Source organism: Leuciscus leuciscus, assembly GCF_965113295.1.
Source record: "Leuciscus leuciscus genome assembly, chromosome: 1".
Taxonomy (NCBI): domain Eukaryota; kingdom Metazoa; phylum Chordata; class Actinopteri; order Cypriniformes; family Leuciscidae; genus Leuciscus; species Leuciscus leuciscus.
In genome coordinates this window covers 52,671,757-52,697,904 of record NC_138725.1, presented here as the reverse complement: position 1 = coordinate 52,697,904, position 26,148 = coordinate 52,671,757, and the positions used below count along the sequence as shown (strand labels likewise).

Below are 26,148 nucleotides of genomic sequence, written 5' to 3'. Positions count from 1 at the left end.
AATATAAGATTAACCGCAAATTCAAAGCGTTCGAGACTGACGTGCGCAAGACCCTCATTTGTCGAAGGCAGAAACAAACCGAGACACGATTGTTACGCTTCCTTTAACACTAAGTGCCTGTAGTCAACAACAGGCGCATATGGAGATCCAGGGAAACTGGCACGTAAAGCTTTGGCTTCACAACTCTGCTGTGGACTGTATGAAACATTCATTACTAGGAGACATTCTTGATGTCTGAAAACCTCATTCAAGGAGATTCAGACCCTGTTGGCTTCAGAAGGCACATTTGGCAGTTGTTGTAATAAGTTCTGTACTAAGTAAAGCTGTAAACAGCTCAAACAGTATCATGTTTGTTTCATCTGCTCTTACACCACTGTTTATTCCTGAACTAAAGAGTGTATGCAGCACGAAAGTCCTGTAGCGCCCCCTGCTGTCACAAAGACACCACATTTTAAACTGATAGAGAATAAACCAGTTTTGTGACCTAATCCAGGCAACAGCTGATTGGGTGCTGGCAGGTCACATGCTCTGGAAACAGATTGCCTTTGAAACGGAGTTTATCACACTCTTAGATGTTTTTGAACAGGGAAACTAACAAGTTGAAGCAGTTGGATGGACAGTGGGCCTCCTCAGCACAAGATCTGTGAGAAGGGATGTCTGAGCAGCTCCTCCGCACTCGGCCGGTATTTGGCCTCCACGAAGATGCAGCGTAGGAAGTCCCGCGTGTGCTCGGAGATGTGGGAGGGCAGCTGGGGATTGGTGGGCTGAGTGGCGATCTTAAATATGGCCGCCATGGCCTCATATTCAGCCCAAGGGGGCTTTTCTGTCAACATCTCCACCACAGTGCAGCCAAGACTCCTGTTCAAACAACATACAGTTTAAGATTAATGACCCGTTAGGTCACATGATATTTTTTATTTTACACGCCACGTTTTCAAGTGCCGTCTGTTAATTTTTCAGTAAAGTTATAGATTCCAGATGTTTCAGATTATAGTTCCAGGTGTTTATCTCATACATTTTGATTGATTTTTGGCAATTATCTTTTTAATTTTGCTTCAAGTTAATTTATTAAACTTTTTATGGATGTTTATAGACATTTTGTAATTGCAAAATAAGATGAAAATACTGATCAAGAATGTTTTTCTTTTTTATAGTGTTATAAGCTAGTGGCCTACATGGAGACCCAGACAACCACAAACATTCCGAGCTGACTTTCAGCCAATCATAATGCTCCCCTGACCTGACGGGAAACTGTCCAATCAGTTTATGTCGGGGAATCCCTGAGCAGCAACTAAGCCACTCCCACAGAATGAGAATATGTGCAGTTTGGTTTAAAAACAGGCCTGTTCTTTTTCTCCAATTTTAAAAAGCTTTTCTTTGGCATGTTAAAAATAGGTTCTTAATATTTAGAGAATGTTTCTTTTTTTTCTTTTTTTTTTGCAACACAGAATCACACTCATGTCTGTTTAATAAACAATTTACAGTAAAAAGTGACTAGATGAGCTCATCTAAATGGTGCAAATTTGTTGCCGTTTATATTACTGCAAGCATCACACTAACATTGACTTCCATAAATCCCAGCTGCTTTTCTTACTCTAGTAAAAACATGCAGCTGTAAGGTTCCCATGATTGAAGATGGAAAATGCTGTTCCAAAGCATATGCACGTGATTCTCTCAATCTCAAAATCTCTATGTCTTTATTTTTCTTGATTTTGTCTAAAATTTATTTTTCTTAGTTTTTATAAAAAAATAAAAAAAATATAAAAAATGCTCTCACCAAACGTCTGCCTTCCGGCCGTACCCCTCTCCGCTGATAACCTCTGGGCTCATCCAGTATGGCGTTCCGGTAACAGAACGGACCCCAGTGCTGGACATGCAGATGGTCTGAAGCCGTTTACTGGCGCCAAAATCTCCCAGCTTCACATTGCCGGCTGAATCTCGCAGGATATTGGCACCTGAATGCAATGGAGGAAGTGACCACGGAGAAAGGTAGATATTAGATATTTTGTAAATTGGCTATATTCAGGGTTTGTAATGAAATTTCACACTCACCGGGCAATTTGGCTACAAAACTTTTAAGTAACCGGCCATTCATAAATAAAAATAAATAAAACAGATTAACTACGTCACAGCTTGTATATATTATAAAATTTGGATTTCATACGTTCATTTCTTATTCAAACAAAATCCTGTCGTCCAGCCATCTCCTCCTTTCCTCTTTCATCCTCATCACCAAAAATGTGTTTAAGGTGGACAGATCAATACAGTACAAAGAACATCAAAAAAAATTTAGGATGTTGGAAATTACCAATGTCTTTTCTGTTAACCAAATGCTTTTTAATCTTCGCTATTGCTTCAATGCAAATGAACAAGAACGCCATTATTTGTTGCATAGTGACGTTAGGGGTGTGACGATAACCGCATCACCGCAATATCGCGTTAATGAGATGCCTACCGCGGTGTGAGGTCATCACCGCACTTTTTTTTTTTTTTTTTTTGAAAGTTACAGGAGTGCATATGGTGTGTGATATGAACTATAAACACATTAATATTTGCTTATAATTTACTGTATTCTCCGAGTCCCATGTTCAAGTGCTTCTGGAGAAAAAAAAAACGCTTCCTGCACAAGGCAGGTGACAATTAAGGGGAATCCGGTGAATTTGGACAAGGCAATATGCCGTATTTGTCGCACAAAAGTATCTGTCTCGCGAGGAAATACCACTAACTTAAGACCACATCTTAGAAAAATTAACCATCCTGTGGCGTTTGCTGGACTTAAGTGCAGCAGACCTACCTTAGGTCGGCGACACTGGCTGCGTGGCGTGTCCGTTTTTATTTCGGCTCCCATGTTAACAGGTTGAGCTTGCACACTGTGTGCCTGCGTGAGACGCGCGTCTCAGTTGCGGCACGAGCCGCGCGGAAAAAAAGCGTGCATGCTAGAAATAGAACCGACGCCTATTTTTCACGCAAGCCTGTTGGAAGCGTTTCCTGGCAAAATAGAATAGGAAAAAATTTTTTGTATGTCATTTTGACATGAATACATATTAATAAATTACATTTTGATGTTTGAAAGTTTAGGTTTTGACATAAATGCAGATATAAATGTAATTAAAAAAAAATATGATCGATTTTCAAATATTGCACCTGTCAATAGAGAACGAAATATTCTGTAGCCTATTTTGCCATCAATACTGCCGACGCTGTCTTTGCTGTTATATATTTATGTTTAACATTAAGTATAGGCCTTCCACAACTCTCTCCCCATATGTCTAATATATCACCAATGAGGCTTAGGCCTATATGTCACCTAGCAGCAGCAGCGCTGTTTCTGGTGTGCAAAGACATAAAAAAGCCACGCAGCTGACACGCAACAGAAACGCCACACTCACACCACGCAGCCAGTGTGTCGCCGGCCTTAATTAATAGTTAATTATTAATATTTACAATTTAATATAAATGTTAATTTGTTTATTTGTTAATAAAGAATACTGATTTATGTTATTCATTTCCATTGTCATTTACAAGCTACATGCGTTCTTGATCGCGTCTGCAGTGTGTGACGCGGCCGCGGGTGATTTTTTGTTGTTTTTTTGTGGGGGGGTGGGTGGGGGGTCGGTTAACCGCCAAACCGCGAGATTTGTTGCTTCTTTACCGCGGTAAGAAAAAATCCCATACCGTCACAGCCCTAAGTGACGTGCATAGTCAAGTAAGCCAGATATGTGCAGATTCTGTGCAATACGCTGTATTTAATATATCATGATGACTCACGAGGTGAGTATTTGCGCTAAATCTGCGCAGATTTGGCTTACATGAAATTCCCCAGCAAAGAGAGTAAACATAAGTAACATGCCAAATTGGCTAGTGTTTTGACAGCGTTACGCCACAGTTGATTTTTCCCCGCATTTAGCGGGTTGGTGGATGTTAATTTCAAACCCTGGCTATATTATAGATTTACAAGCTGTGATATCCAAGATGGCGCCGCGGATGGCTGCCTCGGTGTGGAGCTCTCCAGTTATTGTGTTGTTTTTGTTGGTTTGTTCTGCGTTTAGTCATTCTTTTCCTATCAGTTTCACCAAAGACGAACTACTGGACATTAGGAAACACACACCAGACAACTTTTTTACAGATTTTGATTACTCAGACGTTTTACTGGACATTCTCGTCGGAGGGGCAGCGGTGTTGTTCAAACGCGCGGTCAGACGCAAACGCGGGAAGCGCGCTGGCGCGCTGGTTAAACTCCGCGAGCGCGGCCTCCGTACTGCACTCCCCAGTATTCATCTTGCGAATCTCCGATCTCTTCCTAACAAAATGGACGAACTTCTTCTCCTCACCCGCACTAACAAGGATTTTTTAAACTCCGCTGCTCTGTGCTTCACTGAAACCTGGCTGAGTGAAGCCATACCGGACAACGCACTACATCTGCCGGGCTTTCAGCTGTTCCGAGCGGATCGCATCGCGGAACTAACGGGGAAAACGAGAGGTGGTGGATTGTGTTTCTACATTAACGAAAGTTGGTGTTCAGATGTAACAACACTGAAGAAGATGTGCTCTCCTAATTTAGAGGCACATTTCATAAACTGTAAACCTTTCTATTCGCCGCGGGAGTTTTCCTCATTCATTCTCGCGAATGTTTACATTCCTCCAGACGCGTGTGTGAGCGCGGCGATACAACAGCTGGCTGAACATATAGCTGAAATGGAACAAAGGTACCCAGACTCTCTTTTAATCATTCTTGGGGATTTTAACAAAGCAAATCTCTCCCGTGAACTGCCAAAATACAGACAGCATGTTACATGTCCTACCAGAGACAGTAATATATTGGACCACTGTTACACCACGATAAAGAATGCGTATCACTCCGTCCCACGGGCAGCTTTGGGGCTCTCTGATCATTGTTTGGTTCATCTTATACCGACCTACAGGCAGAAACTGAAATCAGCTAAACCTGTAATAAGGACTGTAAAAAGATGGACCAACGAAGCAGAGCAGGATCTACAGGCCTGCTTCGATTGCACTGATTGGACTGTTTTTGAAGCTGCAGCCACCGATCTGGATGAGCTCACAGATACTGTAACATCATATATCAGTTTCTGTGAGGATACATGCATTCCTACCAGGACATTCTTATCATTCACTAATGATAAACCATGGTTTACTGGGAAACTCAAACAGCTTCGTCATGCCAAAGAGGATGCTTACAGAAGTGGGGATAAAATCTTGTATAACCAGGCCAGAAACAGACTGACAAAGGAGATCAGAGTTGCTAAAAGAAGCTACTCTGAAAAGCTGAAAAACCAGTTTTCAGCCAACGACCCGGCATCAGTCTGGAGAGGCCTGAGGAACATCACCAACTACAAATCACCATCCCCCCGATCTGTGGAGAATCAACAACTGGCTGACACTCTCAATGCATTCTATTGCAGGTTTGAGAAGCCCAGACTCACACCTCACACCCGCTCTGATGTGCACTTCACACATCCACCATCACCTCCTGCAACCCCTCTCCTCCCCCCTTCTGCCATCCAACCTGAGCTTAAGGTCTGTGTGGAGGACGTGAGCCGAGTCTTCAAAAAACAGAAGACTAGGAAAGCTTCAGGCCCAGACGGCATCTCATCTGCTTGTCTAAAAGCCTGCGCTGACCAACTGGCCCCAGTCTTCACGCAGATCTTCAACAGATCATTGGAGCAGGGTGAAGTTCCCTGCTGCTTCAAACGCTCCACTATCATTCCGGTTCCCAAAAAACCTAAAATCACTGGACTTAATGACTACAGACCTGTCGCTCTCACGTCTGTGGTCATGAAGTCGTTTGAAAGACTGGTGTTGGCCTATCTGAAGGACATCACTGGACCCCTTCTGGATCCCTTTCAGTTTGCTTACAGAGCAAACAGGTCTGTGGATGATGCAGTCAACATGGGACTGCACTATATCCTGCAACATCTTGACAGACCTGGGACTTATGCACGGATCTTATTTGTGGACTTCAGTTCGGCCTTCAATACCATCATCCCTGATCTTCTCACAGCCAAACTGACTCAGCTCTCCATGCCATCCTCAATCTGTCAGTGGATCTCCAGCTTCCTGACGGACCGGCAGCAGCGAGTGAGACTGGGGAAGCTCACATCCAGGACCCTCACCATCAGCACTGGCGCCCCCCAAGGGTGCGTTCTCTCCCCACTGCTCTTCTCCCTGTACACTAATGACTGCACTTCTAAAGACCCCTCTGTCAAGCTCCTGAAATTTGCAGACGACACCACCGTCATCGGTCTCATCCAAAATGGTGACGAGTCTGCTTACAGACTGGGGGTTGAACAGCTGGCTGTCTGGTGCAGCTATAACAACCTTGAGCTGAACACGCTCAAAACAGTGGAGATGATTGTGGATTTCAGGAGAAAATCCCCAGCACTCCCCCCTCTCACCATCATGAACAGCACTGTGGAAGCAGTGGAGTCATTCAGGTTCCTGGGCTCTACCATCTCTCAGGACCTGAAGTGGGCAAATCACATTGACTCCATTGTGAAAAAGGCCCAGCAGAGACTGTACTTCCTTCGCCAGCTGAAGAAGTTCAATCTGCCACAGGAGCTGCTGATCCAGTTCTACTCAGCCGTCATTGAGTCTGTTTTAAGCACTTCCATCACTGTCTGGTTTGGTTCAGCTACCAAATCGGACATCAGGAGACTACAACGGACAGTCCGGACTGCAGAGAGGATTATTGGTGCCCCCCTGCCAACCCTCCAGGACCTGTACTCTTCCAGAGTGAGGAAGAGAGCAGGTAAAATCATCACAGACTCCACTCACCCTGGACACCCCCTGTTTGAACTGTTACCGTCAGGACGGCGACACAGATCACTGGCCACAAGAACATCCAGGCACAGGAACAGTTTCTTTCCACAGGCCATTTCCCTTCTGAACACTTAACATGCCCCCCAAGGCATATGCCTGCAAGTGCAATACTCCCACTGTCTAGTGCAATATTCTCTTAACTCAGGTGATATTTATATTTATTTATATTTATATTATTCATACTACTCAAAATACTGTAAATATGTTCATAATCTGTAACATGCACTAGACTCCCACTGTCTAGTGTAATATTCTCTAACTCAGGTGATATTTATATTTATATTATTCATACTTCTCAAAATACTGTAAATATGTTCATAATCTGTAAATGTTTATTCAGACTAAACCCAACTGTGACCCCTTTTTTTTACTTTTTATACTATTTTTTTTTATTTTTTATTTTTTTATATATTTTATTCTTAGAATTTGTATTACTATGTTTCTTGTTGTATTTGTATTTGTACAGTATATGTGCACTGGAAGCTTCAGTACCAAGAAAAATTCCTTGTGGGTGCAAGCACACTTGGCAATAAAGCTCTTTCTGATTCTGATTCTGATTCTGATTCTGATCTAAAAGTATTTGAAGATGAAAACACACTTTTTACTCAGAATACTCACTATTCAAATATTACTAATTTTCTACAGAATAAATTTCCCATTGGTCAGCAGTGCGAATTTACAAACAAATTGAACTTTGACAGTACACTTGTTTCAAATAACTAATTGTTACAACAACAAAAAAAGTGATTGTTTTTGACTATGTGAGGTCTAATGCCAGGCTGTACCTTTGATGTCCCTGTGGACGATCATGTTGCTGTGCAGGTAGGACATGCCCTCCAGAATCTGTCTCGTATACTTGCGCGTCACATTCTCTGTCAAGGCCCCATAGGCCTTTAGCTGGTCTTTGACTGAACCCTGAGGGGTCAAAAACCACAGCACCAGTGAATCACGCTGAACTCTATGCCACAACCACAGTATTGCTATCAAACAGGTGTGTGATGATGACACATTACAAACCTTAAGATAAATAAAAAAAATAGCATTAGAGTAATAATGAAAATGTAAATAAGAATTGTGTCATTAATTACTCATTCCAAACCTGTATGCTGTTATTTTTTTTATTTTACCACTGGAACACTAAAGTAGTAGTTTCCATAGATTTGTAAATGTAAATATACACTACCAGTAGAGTTTGGGGGCAGTAACATTTTTGGAAAAAAATAAATAATGCTGAATAGAATTACATTTTAAAATATTCAAATAGAAACCAGTTATTTTTAATTGTAATGATATTTCACAATATTACTGTATTTTGATGCAATAAATGGGTGGCCATTAGAGACTACATCGGAAAAAAAAACAGAAAAAAAATCGTACCCACCTCAAACCTTTGAACCTTCTATACACTCACTTTCACACAAATATATGTGGATTCCCTTTTTTTTGTTGTTATTTTTGGAGCATGACACCCTGTGATCTGTCATTTTATAACAAAATATTCTTTCCAAGAGTTCCATGGAAAAATTAACAGCACACAGGTTTGGAATGACATGAGGCAAATGGAATTACAGAATTTTACTTTTTTGCTATCTTTTCCCTCAACAAGTCTAATCATTGTTGCTTTCCCAATACTTGATGACTCTTTCAAACTCACCCCAGGCATATACTCCATGAAAATAGTGAGGGTCTTCTCACTGTGGTCTCTAAGGCAACCGTAGTACTGGACGATTCGTTCATGGTGCAGGTTCTTCAACAGCTGTATCTCACACTCTAAAGCGCTCACCTCCTGCAGAAAGGGGGGCAAGAGTCATGACACGACCACAGCTGAGCCGAGCCGAGCCGAGCGGCTGTGACCAGAGGAAGCATGAGTGAGATGACAGAGCATATAGGTGGAAGATCAACTGAAAAAATATAAAACCACAATACACTAAAGCCAAACAGTGGATAGGAAAGCACAAACATAATGGTAGCATTTAGTTTTTGATTGTGTGAGTGAGCATATGTGTGTTTGTGTCAAGTGAGGGCATGATCAATGAGAAATGCGTTGTTAGACTACCCCACTTCCCCTCGACTCAAAACCCCCCTCTGCCCAAAACACACAATCACACACAGATACAGGAAGTGACAGTACATGTTTTTGCAATGGCAGACAGGAAAGGGTTTAAAGAGTGGGGGGAAAAGTTTGAGAACGAATGATATAGACATAAATCAATTGAAAAGAAAAAAATATGCTGATAATCTCAAAGAGAAAGAGAAAAGGCTAAATAAAATAAATATGTGTAGTGTACCTTACTGGTCTCTGGACTGGCAGGGTCAAAATGAACCTGTTTTGCAGCAAGTTCTCTGCCTGTGTCCACATCATAGCACAGATAAACCCTTCCAAAAGCACCCTGGCCCAGCAACTTCCCCCTACGCCACGTCACTGGAGCTGTAGGAGCTGCACATGACGCATATAATGACACAACAATGATGAATGAAACCAATCAATTGACAATTTCTCACAAATAAATACATCTTAAATGCATCAAAGCAGTTGACAAATGCTTATAAACACTACCATAATGTACAACATCATAATCTATATCACACTCACACTTATGAGGGACTGGGCGGTCCTTTGGGCGGAGTCTGGCCTGAGTATCCACCAGCTGCCAGCTCCCCAAACTCTCCTCACTGCCGTTCAGCGATCGCCGTGATGGCACCAATGTGAACAAGTTTCCATGGGGACGACGGATCCGCGGAAACGTCCGGCGACCTGAGGAGCAGCATTATTTGTTTAAAACATGACATGGGAGGACCTGGAGTGTGTGAGTACACTCAAATTTATGAAAGGCCTGAGGATATCGCACCTTCACTGTGGTCTTTATGATGCAGGGACACATGATACCTTCGAGGGTACGTCCCTCCCTTACCCACAATCTTATCATTTGCATGGTTTTCCCGGTCTAAAAGAGGAGAATGGGAAGAGGAGAACGGACAATTGTGTCAATGGAAGAGCAGATTTGTACAACTTTATCAATTGATTTACTGATTGCAGCAGCATCTTTATTGAAACACACCAGCACAGTCCTGTCGGTTGTCAGGGTAACTCTTAACCCTGTGTGTACGAGGTTTCCTGAGTGAGGGGCTACGAAACAAGAGACACCAATTCAATGGAAAAAATAACAGTTACAGGTGTTTACTATTACAGTTTCATTCAAATACATTTCCAATTGTATCTGTGTCCTCACCTGTCAGAGTTGCTGTCCAGTGACTGACAGCTGCCGGACACTGAGTTTTCTGCACTGCTCCAAGGATCCAGCACCTTCAAATACAGGTGAATTATAAGTTTAATGGACACAGATGGCAAACTAGATGATTAGTTGACATTATGTAATTTCTGCAGTGGTATATTTACTTGAATTCTCTCACAGAGCTTCTATGACAATTGTAGAATGTGGCATTTATATGGGAACATCGCAAGGTAACCCTGAAACCTTTTCTATACAGTATTTGAAATCTATGCTGTACATGTTGCTCTTTTTCAACACATACTGGCTGCAAGAATATGCAAGTTACCAATGTATATATGATTTTAGGGGAGTACAGTAATTGCAAAAGTTAGCATGTTACCAAATTACAAATTCCCATGATTTGATCATTTATTTTTGATTTAGAGTGTAATATACAGCACTAATAATAACTGACATGGCATATGGAGAGCATATATAAATGTAACGTAATATAATGTTATAGATTATAACAGCATACATACTTTTATACAAGTACACTACTGTACAAAGTTTGGGGTCATGAATTTAAAAAAAATAATACTGTAATTTCTTCAGCAAAGACCACATTAAATCGAACAATAGTGCCAATAAAGACATATACATACACACACATATGTAAATATTTCAAATAAATGCTGTTCTTCTGAACTTATATTCATCAAAGAATCCTAAAAAAATGTTTTCCACAACTGTTTTCAAACTTGGTATTAATACAAAATGTTTCTTGAGCATCAAATCTTCATATTAGAATGATTTCTGAAGGATCATGTGACACTGAAGACTGGAGTAATCATGCTGAAGTAATTTTAAATGATAATAATGTTTCTCAATATTACGGTCCAAACGACTCCAAACGTTTGAATGGTAGTGCATATACAAAATAATTTATATAATAATTCTGTATATTTTTTTATATATAAAAATGATCACAAAGCACTAAACCTGTTATAGTTTTAAAAGCGCCTCATATACATATTTGCGCACGTGTCCTTGAACTCACACACTGGTCACTGGTTTCAGGTATGAACTCCCCCTCGCTATTGATGCTGGTGTAAGATCCCTGACGTGCGATTCGCTGTTGCCGCTCAGGAACGTAACCAGGGGGCGGAGAACTTCGCCCAGTATTCTGAGAGCCTAGGTAATGACAAGACAAAAGACATAAAATGTTAAAACTAATAATTTAACAACTGCAAGAAGATCTTTATCTGGTCTTACTGTTAAAGTGGCAAACATATTTCTCAGTTGGACTGTCAATGCTGTGATGTGAGATTGAGAGGGCACACATGCAACTATTTGTATTCACATCATGTTTAAATCACTGTTGTATTTTGGTTTCCTTTCAGTCAGTACAGTGATTTAGTGAGAGGGGAAAAACGACCATAATAATCTGAAAATCGACACCTTACAATTCATACACGTTAATATTTATATTTTGATTTATATTTGCAAACGGTCATTAATGCCACTGTCAAATAAAGCATCTGTTCAATTTTATTTCAGCTATGGCCTTCCTGTTAGACTTACATGCTTATACAGGTTGCATGATGTAATCAGACAGTAGATTATTTTGTGCTAAAAGAAAATCCGAAATAAAAAAGTCCCATGCTACATGATACACTGTGACAAGGCATGATCTAAAGTCAAAACAGCTGAGTCATGAGACTGAAGGAAAGTATAAACAAATGTCTTTTTCTTCCAGTTACAGAGCCTCAAAGAGCTCATGCTTTTCTCCAGACGCCCTCACAAGCTGTAACAACCTCCCCTCCCCCCTAAAATACACACTCTCTCTACAACAGGCCATTGGCCCACCATGCTAATAATGTCTCGCAATCTGATTGGCTGGGACCCAGAAAACCATTGTGGAGCAGCCAGTGATGGTGGACAGGAAAAGGAAGAGGACCCACTGCTCACAGAGGAAGTCAGAGAAACAACAGAGAGAGAGCGAGAGAGAGAGAGAGAGCGCGAGAGAGAGAGAGAGAGAGAGAGAGTGAGAGAGAGAGAGAGAGAGAGAGAGAGAGAGAGAGAGAGAGAGAGAGAGAGAGAGAGAGAGAGAGAGAGATGAAAGAGTATGAAAGAAAAAAAGACCAGAGCAAGAAGATTGATAAGAAAGGCAAAGTGATTTTTCAGTGTGTGAACTCACTGGTGGAGTGGTGGCGTCCTCTGGGTTCTGAGGACTGGTAGGCAGTGCTGACATCACCAGTGGACTGAGAAGTTTTGATGCGAACCTGCTTACTGACTGTGTGATGAGATGGAGAGACCTGCACACACACACACGGATGTACATATTAAGCATTTAGAAAAAAAATTGTGTGTAGAAACAACATATTATAGGATTCTTACGTGTACTAATTGAGCTCTAGTGAGCAGAGATTTAATAATCTGCTCTACACCATTTGTCTCCTTTCCAAATTGAACTCGTTGATATTAACATGTATTAATTGTAAGTCTCACATTGCTTTTTTCCTGTGTCAGCAGCATGATCTTGATGCTCTTCATGTTTGAGCTGCGGTCCAGCAGATCAATGGCTTTATCCAAGTCGCCCTGATCACGCAGGGGAATGGACAGCTGTGTGTACAAACAAATGCGCAAATACATGTTATACATACATTTAGTAGAGCTGCCTGATTGATAAAAAGGTGCACTCAGTATTTTTCCGTTGCTTAAACATTTCAGAATAAGAAATTATCTTTTGGGGGGAAAAAAAGTTAAAAACATTAAATGATGCTATCATCAGTTTTCTGTCCAATCGCTGCAGTGTGGTCCTATTCAGGAGCAAATAACTCTTAGTTGCAGATGCTTTAAATGAGTCATTCAAAAGACTTACAGGAGTTACAGTGAATCAGTCTGATGAATCCTTTACACAAAATAATACACAAAATTCAATCAATCTACCCAAGAAATAGGACTAAAATAGTGGACATTAAATTCCTGAGTATTTCTGCTAAATGACCAGACATAAGCGAGTGTCAGTGAGTGCATTTGAATGTGAATCAATACCTCATTATTCATATAATGCAGGTCTAACTGCTGACCGAAGAATGTTTTGACTTTCTGCTGGACTTCCTCAAACTGCACAGGCCGCCCAAACATCAGAATCCTGCACAAACATATATAAACACATACACACGCCATGCACACAGAGGGGGGGACATCAAACAGGAAGCTGAGATTTCTTTAGATGTGTAATCCGAGGCGGCAAGTCAAGTCAAACACACAGTCGGATCTGCAGAGTGCACACATTCCTGCGAGCACACCTAGCATAGCTGTGGTCTGTCCTGGCAGCCACAGACAAACCACAGTCCTTTCCCTTTCCACTGTGTTACCAGTCTGAGAGCTGAGAGAAAGCATGCCTGTGTGTATCTGTGTGTAATCTCTCAAAATCAAAACTCCAGTGTATTTGATCCTTACTTTTATTTTAACACATACATGCATGCACATTCAAGTAGAAAAGAAACTTAAATTCACCTTCTTTCACCACAGAACTCAAACTTAATCCTGACATCCTCCTGAAGAGAACGAAAAAGAGGTGAGGTCACATCAGGGTCATATAGGACTAGGAGTCACAAGGTCACTGTTTCTACTGTATGTATGTGTATTACCATTCTGTTGGAAGAGTTGGCCGTGTTGACAGGTTTCGGTTTTGCCGTGTCGCAATTTGACGCCGGTTGGCGCCTGGTCATCTGCAGGGCCACCAGATCCTTCATAATTGAATGGAGAGCCTGTCTCTCATCTGGGGAGAAAGACAGATACAAATAAGCCGATAATTATTTTCATGTTATTGCAAAGACTTTAGATAGACAAAGACGGCACACTCATATTAAAACAACATTTATGGGACAGATCATATTTTCATATTAATTTTGAGATTTGCTAAGGATTACATTTAACAGTGTTAATTACTTTTAATTAAAGATTTACTTTAAGTGAGTCTTAGATGAAGGCAAATTTGATCTAAATGTAAAAATAGGGGTAGGGCTGCACGATTAATCGCAATACACATGAAATCGCGCTTAAACCAATATGGCTTAGTTATGGCGATAATGAAATTGCAAAGGCTGCGATTCCTTTTTATGCACAGCTTGTCATTGATGTACGGCTCTGTAAACGCTGCCCCATCTGAAAGCACTGTGAGTTTGAGTCACTTATGCCGTGCATTTGAAAAAGCAACACGCGTCAAACATCTTTCCAAACATTCCAAGCATTTATGAATCACTTGTCCAATAAAAGACAACATTTAATAACATGCTTTTACTCCAAACTCACTTCATAACGACAGTTGAGCATCCTTCTGTGAGATGATGTGGCTTCTTACACAAAATAAGCAAGTCATGTGTTTATTAGTCATGTTTAATCAAAGCGTTTCAATCTTCTGTTTATTCAGCTATAGCGATAGGGATTTCCTGGAACGATGTGTTATCGTACTTCTACGGCGGGGCATATTTGGCGTGTCTGCCTGAGCGTGTTATAACCTCGTGGCGTGTTATAACCTCGTGGCGTGTTATAACCTCTGGTGTTCAGATGGAGCAGCATTTACTACCGATCAGCCGTGCTGCACTGACAAACTGCGCATAAAATATCACAGCCTTTTGGCAAATCGCGTACGGTTTCATTGCGATTAATCGTGCAGCCCTAAATAGGGGAAATTATTATAAAATATTATCAGTCAAAAAAAATCTCATACCAACTGAGTTATAACCGATATGATATGCAGTGTTTCCCATTAATTTCCTAGACTCTGGCGGCCCACCACAGTCTAATCGGTCCCGCCACAGTTTCATTAAGATTTTTTTTTTTATTATTCTCTTAATAACATAAAAGGTCACTAACATTGCACCACTGCTTTGACAAAGTATCCACCAAACAAACTAAAATCAAAAGTGAAAGTGAAATCAATTTGTGGCTGACCCTTAACTACGGTCAATCACTGTAATGATTGTCCTTGAGTGGCTGAATACTTTACTTTAAACCAAACGAGATTATGTTGCAGAAACTATAAACTTGCTATACTGTTACAACACAGGTGCAGAAGAACTGAGAAGATGTTCTGCTCTCCTTTGTGAATAAACACTCACAGTCAGACGACTAGACCTGCGTCAATGCAGAGAAGTCTGAGAGAGGGAGATGACCGTGTTTTTGAGATCTCAGTTCTCATGTTTGATGTAAGAATGAGCTGAGTCTTGGCTAAGCTCACTCAGGGAAAATATTCGCAGTGTGTTCTTTGGATGGACTTCACACACCTCCTGAGAGGGAGAGAAACAGAGAAGCCTCGTCTACCCACTAATACTGGGAAACCTGTGTTAGAACATGGCAGATCAACCCAAGCAACAGACTCAACCACTCAACTGTTGAAGATCTGTGTGTTCATGTGACCAGTGAGAACATAAACATCACTGTCTGTCTCCATGTTTCCCTCTGTCTCCATTTAAACATCTCCCAACATCCTTTTAATTCCAGACGTCAGTTGTTTCCAGATCAACAGCAAACTTGTCTGTCATTTAGGAAGGCCCTGATATACTCACAGCAAATTTATTTTTCGTTCTTCGCTTTAGAGGTAAAGAGAAGTTTGAAAAAGCTTTTCAGCGGTATAGTGTTAGCGAACATTCCAATGCCATTCAATTAGATGAATAAATAAATATGTGCTGCACACTTTCCTCTCAACAACAAAATAAACAACAAAAATGAGAGGTGAGAAATCAGCAATTTATATAGCACTTTGTACAATTGATTGCGCTGAAGCAAGCAGATTTACAGTATTAAAAATTATAAAGTGTCGCTTTCAATTAGAAGTACTTGTACAAGAACTTGTACAACTTGCCATACACTAATATATACATACATAATTTACAAAGTAAGTTTGGGGTCAGTAAGATTTTTTTTTTCAAGGAACTTAATACTTTTATTTAATCACATAAACAATGCACCACAGTTTCCACAAAAATATTAAGCAACAACTGTGTTGAGCTCCAAATCATCATATTTTAATGATTTCTGAGGGATCATGTTACACTGAAAAGTAATGATGCTGAAAATTCAGCTTTCCTTCACAGGAATAAATTAAATTTTAAAATACATTAAAATTGAAAACAGTTATTTTAATCTTAATATTTGACAATATGAATGTTTCTACAGTATTTCTGACTAAAATGCAATGTTGATGAAAATAGGATGGAGACTTTCAAAAACATTACTGTTCAAAAGTTTGGGGTCAGTAAGATTTTGTGTCAGTAACACTTCAATGAGTGAGAGGTACTTAAACATCTAGCTAAGCTTTCTTTTTTAACTTTATCTTTGGTTGAAATTAACCTAATATTGCATATTTTCTATTTTCTCTATTGTTTGATCTCAAGCAATAATTGAAGGCCTGTTGAGGATCCCTGATATATGATAAAAAAAACACGAGGACTCACTCATTTTGTCGGTATGAATGTGTGCGCTTTTGATTGAAGTTCAGGTTTGAAGGTCCTCACACACCCTTTCCTCTAGTGTCACCCATCAATGGCCTAGAAATGGAACAATATTCAGGTTATACAGAAACTCCTGATAAAATGAGTAATCAGCTGTAACTTAACTACCTACCAAAACAAATGTAATCTGAGCCAAACAATGATAGTCAATAGCACAACAACAACGACAATTACAAATATTGATGGACATACACTTGTTAATGCTGATGGTGAGGAATAACAGTTGTAGGCTACATCAAACTGAGTAGTGCATCACTGAGAAACGTCCTGCTCAAGTCGTCCTTGCGATAGAGGTTCAGGTTGAATAACTAGTTCTTCCAATGTTTCATCATCGGACTCGCGCTCAGATTGATATGGTAAAATCGAACCCATAGTTACGGTCTTTACAGTGTGTACAATCGCTGAGCTGTAGGAAGCCTACAGAGTTGAAATTCAGTTATGGTAACTGCCGTTTCGTTTCCAATACGTGCTGTAAGCAGTAGACCAATCACAACAGACTGAGCCATCTGGCCAATCAGAGCAAAATAGGCTCACAGAAAGAAGGGATTTAGAAAGACTGAATCTTCGGACTGCTTTGGACGAGTCATTTGAGAATCATTGCAATGTATGTTATGAGAAAATAAAAAAGGTTTTTTATTGTTGTTATTTTTTACCTTTGATGCATGTAAACCTGTTGTAGGAACCTTTAAAATAGCATTATAGGGGCACTTTAAATTTTACTGATGCTAGATGCTCAAAACCCCCCCCCATCTAAAATGCAGGAAAACTGAATGTGGAATGTTTTACATTATGTGACTGACGGGATGGTGAGAGTATATGCTGTGCATGCATGTTAGTGCACGTGAGACCTGAAGGACTGTAACATGATCCTCTGCTGGCACAGAGGAACCAAGGCACAAACCTTCCAGCCGAGGGGAAATGAGCAGAGGGAAATATTTACCATTTAAAAATTGCCAGATTTCAGCTCCACAGGCTTGATTCCAGCCATAAAAGTCCCTTTCAACAATGCCATACTCCCTATAAACACTATCACTGTAATATTTTCAAATTTCATTTGCCCATGAATACAGGTGGCTCACATTAAGAAAAAGAATGTGAATCAAAGTGGCTGTACTGTACATTGGATGTTCTGTATTTTAACTGAGGTTTTATCAATGTTAACAATGTTACAAATCATTTGGTGCATTACAATATTGTTGACCATGTACTGGGAAAAATTTGCTACTTTTTATAAATAAAGAAAATCTTACCTTGTATCCTTTTGATGTCCTTCAAAGATGTTATCGTTTCTTTCTGGAAGAAGAAAAAATTGCTTTACCACAAAGGTGTCCAAATTATAGTTTCACATAATATGTTACCCATTTCTCTGAAGAAATCCATTTAACCACAGCTAACCTCTGTGTTATGCATGGAATCTGTAGTGTCAGTATTCATTTACCAAACAGTATGTTTTGTTTTTTTAGCTTATTTGTTTCTGTATAAAAATGTTTGAGCACATTTCAGTATTCATCTCTACTATATTCCACAGACAATAGCAGTGTTAATTCTGCGGCTATAATTATAATTGGGTAAATTATAACTGTGAAAAGGAGTTCTGCATTGACTGTGATGCAATAAAAAGGTAATGTACCACTATGTCAAGAAATTAATTTTTATTGAGTTGTCCTTGCAGGCTGCATGCAAAAACAAATATATGTTGTGACCAGCGTAGTCAGATTCATGAACAAATGACAAAAAACAAAACTGAAACCAGTGTAGCCCAATTACTCAAAACATTATTCTTATGAGTTGGCTCTTTTAATAAAAATTTGAAAAAGACTAAATTAATCAAACTGCCTTTACCTTAGATAATTTACAGCATTAGCCTAGAGAAAATTTCATATGCAACTTTCATATTCAAGTCAAATTTATACCATACGTTATACGTTAAATTGTACTAAATTATACAGTTATATTAACTGAAATACACACAAATGAATCAGAATTAAAATCTAATAATTGAATCAGATGGAAATCAGAAAAGATTGATTTCCTGATAAATACAACACTAAAGACATGCAAAAATGCCATATCAAATCTATACAATGTAAAGGAAATTTTACATCCTGAAGAACTCAAACCAGGTGAGCTGTTGAGGGGCAAACCGGCCAATGGTTGCACTAGAAAGTCAGCAAAATCTCATTAGAATGCTTCCATCAGCATATCCTGACCTTCAACAATGAAGCGCTGGATAGGACTGCATCATTCCTAATGTGCTTCACTGCCAGACTTCATTTGACCTGCAACTCTTTAGATCCAATAACAGCGGCCTGAAGAAGAGAGGACTAACTGAACATTGCTAAAAATTGCTCATCCTTCCATATTTATGGTCAATGCTGAAATTATTAACCAAATGGATGAGGTAAGGAACATGCGCATATGCATGCGTTTGTTTCAGCGCCTCCAGTCATGCAACTTCAACTGAACCGAGAGAAATTACCGAGAGGTCATTCATTTGCACTCATTTAGTCAAATATGGGGTGGCACCAGGTGGCCTGACCGACTGAACCTATGAACACACGCAACGAGCAGCGAATGCATTCTTCGCCTCGGCTTCATCTGATATTACGCTATATATACACACATGCAAGTCTAAGACCCTCACCAGGAACATCATCTCAGTTTCCTACCTGACTTTAGATCCCGCTTCTGTCTTTTCTTCCTTTCCAATTAAACCAATTTCACTTCCTTCTCTATTTAAATTAGAGGATAAATCTAAAGTCTGAACTCCAAGATGTAATATTTTCGAGTGGGTTAAAAAATAAGGCAGAGATTCATAACAATTATAATTTATACATTTTTTTAGATAGATGATATTTTCAAATGGGTTACATTTATTAATAAATACATTATTAAAATAAAAAGTTGTATTTGTTAACATTAGTTAATGCACTGTGAACTAACATGAACAGCTGGATTTTTGTTACTTAACATTAATAAAGATGAATAAATATTGTTACAAATGTATTGCCCATTGTTAGTTAATACATTAACTAATGTTAACAAATGAGACCTTATTGTAAAGTGCTTGAGGCATCTGTTGTGACAACATGCCTGGACACTTGTTCTAGGGGAACTGCTGCCTACAGAAATGCAAGGTCTTAATCAAATTATGCACAATACAAGCACTATTAACTGGAGCGAATGAGACATGAGTGAGAGGAGGCAGGTGTGTCACTTCGCCGTCGTAGAGAAGAGAGCGAGAACTTGCAGGACCGCACCAGCAGGATCGCAATTTCGGCATGCAGGACAGGAGCATCCTGCCACTAAGGCAAACTGGACACTGCTGAACCTGGGAGGATGCCGGGCAAACTGAATCGCATAGCCAGGTTTGATCATTTGAATGACCCAGCAAGACGGGCTGATAAGCCAGGAACATTTTCCTATCAAAAATATGTTTTTTCTTTCTTTCTTTTTCTTTCAGATACTGCGATTTTTCTCAACTTGGATGGATATTAGCTACTGACCAAGCACCCAAAAACTGCTGCTTCGGTCTTCTGTTGAAACCTTAAAATGGTTCATTGAGCAAAAAGTTATAGAGAACCCCTGAATTAAGGTTTGGAAACTTTTTCCTTATTGAAACTCTAATCCCCTCTCTGACTCATTTTCCTTCTCTCCTGCTCTTAATTACCTTGTGGTAAGTATGCATGGAATCTGGAAAGGGGAGAAGGCTACCCATGGGCCCTGTCAGCTGGCCTGGGCCTGCATTGTTATGCTTGTATCCCTTTTCCAGTACTCGCCAGAATCTCAACAATTTTCTCTTACCATTCCCGCCTCCCGCCTGAATTTCGGCTGTTTAGTCTGTGGCTGGTTTTCCCAGCCGTGGCGCTGAGGCTGTTGGCTTTTGCTCGTGGAGGAGCTTACAGTACAAATCCCCTCTAGGGTTCCCAACACTTTGGAGTGGCTAGACTAAAACTGTTCCTTTCAGCTCTGGGGTAGAGATGACAAGTTGTTCTAGATGGTGGAAAAGACAATGTTTTATCACTAGGTCATGAACTTGCTAAAACCCCATATTACATCAAACATAAACAGATCTGACACCATCTGTGTAAAGTTGTGCAAAGTTGTGATGCAAAGGCACATTGACACAAAACCTGTGAGGTTTTGGTGAGGTGAACACAGGCAAAGCTCAAAAATCACATTCACAAACGTATTAAATCTAAACAGGAATAACTCTTTGCTGATTGTCAGTTCTGCACCATGCTGCCATTATCTTCTTGTATCTACTATAAACAAATGTCTGCTTTAAAGCTGCTTTGGTCTCTGAGCGCTTTCTTTATGAGGCAATTCCTAAACTTCTACATTTCTAAAATGTAGACCAGTGTACTTGTAGAAATGTTAACTGATATGTGTGTAATTTATGGTTTATTCATTTATAACAGGGATTCCAGACAAGCTCCCCAGGGTACTCAGCATTGGAAATATTTCACCAAAATTGATTAGTTAAACGTGAAATAGATTTATTCATTAGCGGTCAACTGATACAGGTTTTCAGTGGCCAATGCTGATATCTAGAATCAAGCTGATCAATAAAATGCTGATACACATAGGCCTATAATACAATTCAGTGGTAGCAAATAAGTTGTACACAAACTTGCTTGAGAAACAAAAAAAAGGTACACATAATGTGTGTGCATGTATAGTTCAAGTTCATTTAAGCTGTCAGTCCCATGTGGAACTCACAAATTGGGGAGATGAACACATTCATCGGTCAAGTGGACATGGTCTATTTATTGAACTAAAAAAAATCTAAATGATAACAAATGATTAATCTCCATTTTTTGTGCAAACATTTTTTCAATTAGTTTTGGGCAACATCCACATAGCTGATACAAGCTGTGATATAAGCTGTGTGTCATCTGAAGGTTTAAGATACGGTCACTTCTCCACCAGAGCTTCTCCTGTCAGTTTTGTGTTTATAAAAGATATAAAAGCTGCTGTCAGCTTATTAAGATTTAATGGATGAACTTGCAGCATGACTGGACTCTTGTTGTGTTAAAAGTAAGATTTTTAGCTTTATGGATGTCGCCATCTTTGATATTACTTTGGTCACGGTCGCTATTGTTTCTGGTTAGAGTATAGGGGCTTGACTCCCATTGCAGGTATACAGACAGTCAGGCCCAGTGGTGGCCATCAGGAGTATCCTGAGAATTCCCGATGGGCCGCTCATAAATTGGGCCGGTAGGGCCACTTTGACAAACGCAGGTCTATGGAAGTAAAATAATGACAAATGTTTTTGAAACAAAAAAGCTTGTTGAATTGCACTACTTGAAAAAAATATGCATTGCATTAACCCTGCTTGCAATTTTATGGGCTGAAATTCAACATGGTTGTATATTTAGGCTGTGAATATTTCAATTCAAAACATTTCACACACGTTTTAATTAATAAAAATTAAATAATCCATATTCACCTTTCAGATTTCACTTCCAAAATATTCATTCTGTTTAAAAATACAACCTACAATATTCGACAGACAATTTTCTGTCCATTTTATTTCGCTTCCACAAATTCAGTGGCTCAAATTCGTCAGGAAATTCAACATTTGACATCCAGATGTCAAATGTTGAATTTTCTGTCGAATTTGAACCGGGGGCCAATGTTTCGTAAAAAATTGAAGCTTCCCCGGGCGCCGCCATTGATTAGCATTGATTAGATTTGTATTTATTTCTAAAGAAACACGGAAATGTATAAAAGGCTCCATTACCTTGTATCTTACGTTATGGCCCCGTAGAAGCAGTTTTTGTAAAAATAGGCTAACGATTGCGTCATAACCACGACTCTGTCGCACAGTAGAAAAATTACCGTATGGACAGGAGAAGAAGCTCACGGGCAATCGGGGGGACGTGGAGGCAAAATGACAAAATAATTAATCATAATACTTAGCAAAAGTTTCTCTGCTCCTAGCTCATGGACAGCTCCTACTCACACTCTCCGTCTCTGCAAGTTTCAGAAGGGAATGATTCAGATTTCTCTTGGCACAGCTACTAGAAGACAGACAGGTTGCTCACGTCACATCTACGTCGTCAAGCTCAGTTTGAGTCTGCGCAGTACGCTCGGCCATCAGGAAGTGAGTGCCTCTAATTGACTTCACTTTTCTCCGTTGAATCCAATGGGGTCGCTGTGTCCATTTCTTTTACTGTCTATGATTTGAACCACTGAATTTGTAAAGCGAAATAAAATGGACAGAAAATTGCCTGTCGAATATTATAGGTTGTATTTTTAAACAGAATGAATATTTTGGAAGTGAAATCTGAAAGGTGAATATGGATTATTGAATTTTTATTAATGAAAACATGTGAAATGTTTTGAATTGAAATATTCACAGCCTAAATTTACAACCATGTTGAATTTCAGCCCATAAAAATGCAAGCAGGGTTAATGCAATGCATATTTTTTCCAAGTAGTGCAATTCAACAAGCTTTTTTGTTTCAAAAACATTTGTCATTATTTTACTTCCATACCGGTCTGTTAGTTTTCAATGAGCACGGAAATCGGCATATCGCAGGCGGTTCTAGTAGTGACAACGGTATGCAAGTTGTCTTCGTACACCTGAAAATGACTTGTGCATGCACAGCTCTTTGTGTTATAAATATTATTAAATGGCAAACCTGTGCACGCAGTAAGGCGAGCCACGTGACTTCTCCCCGCATCCTCTACTATTGCTTGACTGATAATGGAACTAACTAACACTGCAGACAGTATCCGAGACACTATTGTAAGTTAGCTATTGTTAGCTAATGAATCAAAATAAATGGGCTTAGTAAGTGTTTTCCCACTATCGGTTACTTTTTTGTTTGACATGGCTTCAATAATATTGTCAGAGCTAAATTATATAACAATTGCAATGATACAGCATAATTTAAAGCAAAATGAACAATTTCTGGTTGTGTCGATGACCCTGTCATTAAACCTTACTGATGTTGCTGTGGGGTCCATAAGACAAAAAAAAAAAAAAAAGGTTGGGAAACACTGACCTTGAGCACTCATTCACTACTGTAAAATACCAACAATTTGAGCATTCGTTTGTTTGCATGAGTACTTGCATGTCATGCATATGATCGAGTTAATACCATCTGGAACATATAGGCAGGTTCAAATAGAAAACCGAGTTATGACTTATTACCAAACATCAAAACATAATTTGTAATTCCATTTGAATGCAATATCAAATTTTCCCCATTTCAAATCAAACACATGCGCATGAAGACCTCCATATAAGTCCATGGAAAATAATATTCGTTTTTCTACACGATTTCCAGCACTAGTGAATCAGTTTACACCTGCTGTTCGTCACACGTTGTGTGCATATTCAGTGCATATTTTATGAATGACAAGAGGGAAAAAAACATGGGCATGTCAGTTTCATTAGTCAAGACTGTCATCCACCTAAAATACAATATCAAAACCTGCAGCTAAGTTGTAGACTGCATTAATAGCACCAGTATCAATGAACCCCAAGTTAAAATACTCACCTTGCACGCAGTAGAAGAGGGACTCTTCAACCAGTCACTTTCTGTCCTGTCTTCGGAAACTCGATGGAAATCGCGATGACAAACGTAATAGCAACAGTTAATGTAATATGACTGTCCACAGATTTCCAGGCCGCTGCCATCGCTAACGCGCTTTCAGGCGCGCGGACCCCTGAGGGTCTCCCATTTCATCCATAAAACTTATTCCTCAGACCAGTCGAGAGAAGAGACCTCTTTAATACACAAAAATACGTAATCTCCAGTTTATGCTGAGAGAAAGTAGCAGTTTAGTGACTACGAATAAAGCATGGACGTTTCATGAAGCGACATATCTTTATAGCTTTGTGAAGAAGGCATAACTAAGTTACTGCATGGAGAGTTCAAAATAAATCTAAATAATAAGGGTCACGTCCAAAAGCTAAAACAAGAATGTCTCGTAACAACACTAATGGTGCAGATATAAGCGAGTTGCGTACATAAAATCCATTTGTATAAGCAGACTGGAGGAAAAGAAAGGATTTCCGTAATTCTGATGGCTTCTTTTCCTGCTAGGTTTGCAAATTTTCCCCCTCCGTTGTTGTGTCTGGCCAGCTCACTGAACGAACGTAGTTTTCACTTTTCTAGTGAAAGGCGAATCTATAACAGTCCGCAAATGTTCGTTAATCCTGCGCGTAACAACTTTGCAAAGCCAAATAAACCAGAAAATGAGCCCTCAGCTCGATGATTGGACAATCTCCGCATTATTATGCGACAAATGATTATGAATGAAGGCATGTGACAGTGAAAGCAGCATTCATGTATCCCCGTTACCGAAGGAAAAGCGAAAAACGTATGAGGATAACTGCACAGGAAAGCCACTGTCGAAGATCTGGACAAAAGAGCGTGCGCATTACAGTCAGCGGCTACTTGAACTTCGAGAGCTGAATTCCCTTTTCCGTTGATGACGGTTAAAACTCAGCGAAAGTTAAAACTCCGCGAAAGTGCGAGAAATACGCTCCCCGAGGGCCGTTCAAGCGCTTTTGGTGATATTAAGCGTGAGATGAGATGTTTAGGAGACATTAGTCCAAGCATTCTCGTGATGTTGAGGATGATAAACAGCAGATGCTAGAATGAATCTTTAGCGCAGTGAGTTTCCTGACAGCGAAAAAGCAGTTCGTCACCGGAACACATAAGCTCGCTTCCTTTAAAACCAGCCAAAAGTTCGTCATGTTAATGCCCGTGCACGGATAAAATGGCTTTCAAGTATTTTTTTTTTTACTCGTCGTCGGTGGAAAAATGCATTGTATAACGTTTGTAATTTCCGTAACACTTTCAAGATGACAACTGTGTTTAAGCACACTGACTTTATGTACGCTCGGGGGCGCGCTGTTCCTCTCTTTGGTTCTTGTTTAGTGACGTAAAGCGCACACGCACAGCGTCACTGCCGCGCACACGTTTATGACGTAAGATTCAGACGTGAAGTTTTTCAAAGGGCGGTGCTGTGTTTAGGTGAATAACGTGATGCATTAAACCAGTGGTTCACAACTCCAGTCCTCGGGACCCGCTGCTCTGCACATTTTGTATGTCTCTCTTATCTGACACACTCAAATCAGTTCATGGAGTCTCTCCTGACGAGCTGATGATCTGGTTCAGGTGTGTTGAATAAGGGAGACTACAAAATGTGCCGGGCAGCGGGTCCTGAGGACTGGAGTTGAGAACCACTGCATTAAACAAATACACAACATAACCGTTCACACTATTGTCATCCAGATAATCATTTTCAGCAAAAATGCCTTACCGTGATTTGTTTTTGGATTTGTATCTGGGACCAGGATCTATTTACAATATTAAAGATACTTTTAAATAGACATTTCAAATGAAAACGCTGATAATTGTGTGAATAAAAGGTACAGTAATCTCATCTTTATTTCCCTCTGCTGTATGTTATACATGCTGTTATTTGTTTTACTGTCTTTATATTTAAAAAGTTGTTTATATTTATATAAAAACTAACTTTTTAATATATCGTTTTAAAAGTATTAAACACAATCATGCTTTTATTTATAAAGATGCTTAGACATT

At 39.7% G+C, this 26,148-nt stretch overlaps 1 protein-coding gene across 3 annotated transcripts; it reads right to left on the bottom strand.

Annotated features, from left to right (window-relative positions):
• Window positions 1-556: 556 nt before the first annotated feature.
• LOC309478777 (mitogen-activated protein kinase kinase kinase 3-like) lies at window positions 557-25,464 on the bottom strand. 3 transcript variants are annotated; one of them, XM_082142511.1, is made up of 19 exons: window positions 24,091-25,464; window positions 20,381-20,569; window positions 17,827-17,869; window positions 16,520-16,612; window positions 13,712-13,842; window positions 13,578-13,618; window positions 13,110-13,209; window positions 12,564-12,677; window positions 12,253-12,370; window positions 11,113-11,246; window positions 10,071-10,144; window positions 9,900-9,967; window positions 9,690-9,785; window positions 9,434-9,595; window positions 9,129-9,277; window positions 8,495-8,626; window positions 7,626-7,755; window positions 1,778-1,955; window positions 557-858 (listed from the first exon to the last, which is right to left on the bottom strand). In XM_082142511.1, the coding sequence occupies exons 4-19, from the start codon at window positions 16,521-16,523 to the stop codon at window positions 630-632; spliced, it is 1,860 nt and encodes a 619-aa protein (XP_081998637.1). In that variant the 5' UTR covers window positions 16,524-16,612; window positions 17,827-17,869; window positions 20,381-20,569; window positions 24,091-25,464; the 3' UTR covers window positions 557-629. The 3 variants fall into 3 exon arrangements, with proteins under 3 accessions (XP_081998637.1, XP_081998638.1, XP_081998636.1); XM_082142512.1 differs by lacking the exon at window positions 20,381-20,569 and adding an exon at window positions 18,787-18,885; XM_082142510.1 differs by lacking the exon at window positions 20,381-20,569.
• Window positions 25,465-26,148: the final 684 nt, after the last annotated feature.

What these genes read in the sequence shown, in the direction of transcription:
- LOC309478777 (XM_082142511.1), bottom strand. An exon ending in CTGGACAGCAACTCTGACAG is followed by an intron (nt 9,968 to 10,070) that starts GTGAGGACACAG and finishes CTTGTTTCGTAG; the next exon opens with CCCCTCACTCAGGAAACCTC. An exon ending in CAACCGACAGGACTGTGCTG is followed by an intron (nt 9,786 to 9,899) that starts GTGTGTTTCAAT and finishes CTCCTCTTTTAG; the next exon opens with ACCGGGAAAACCATGCAAAT.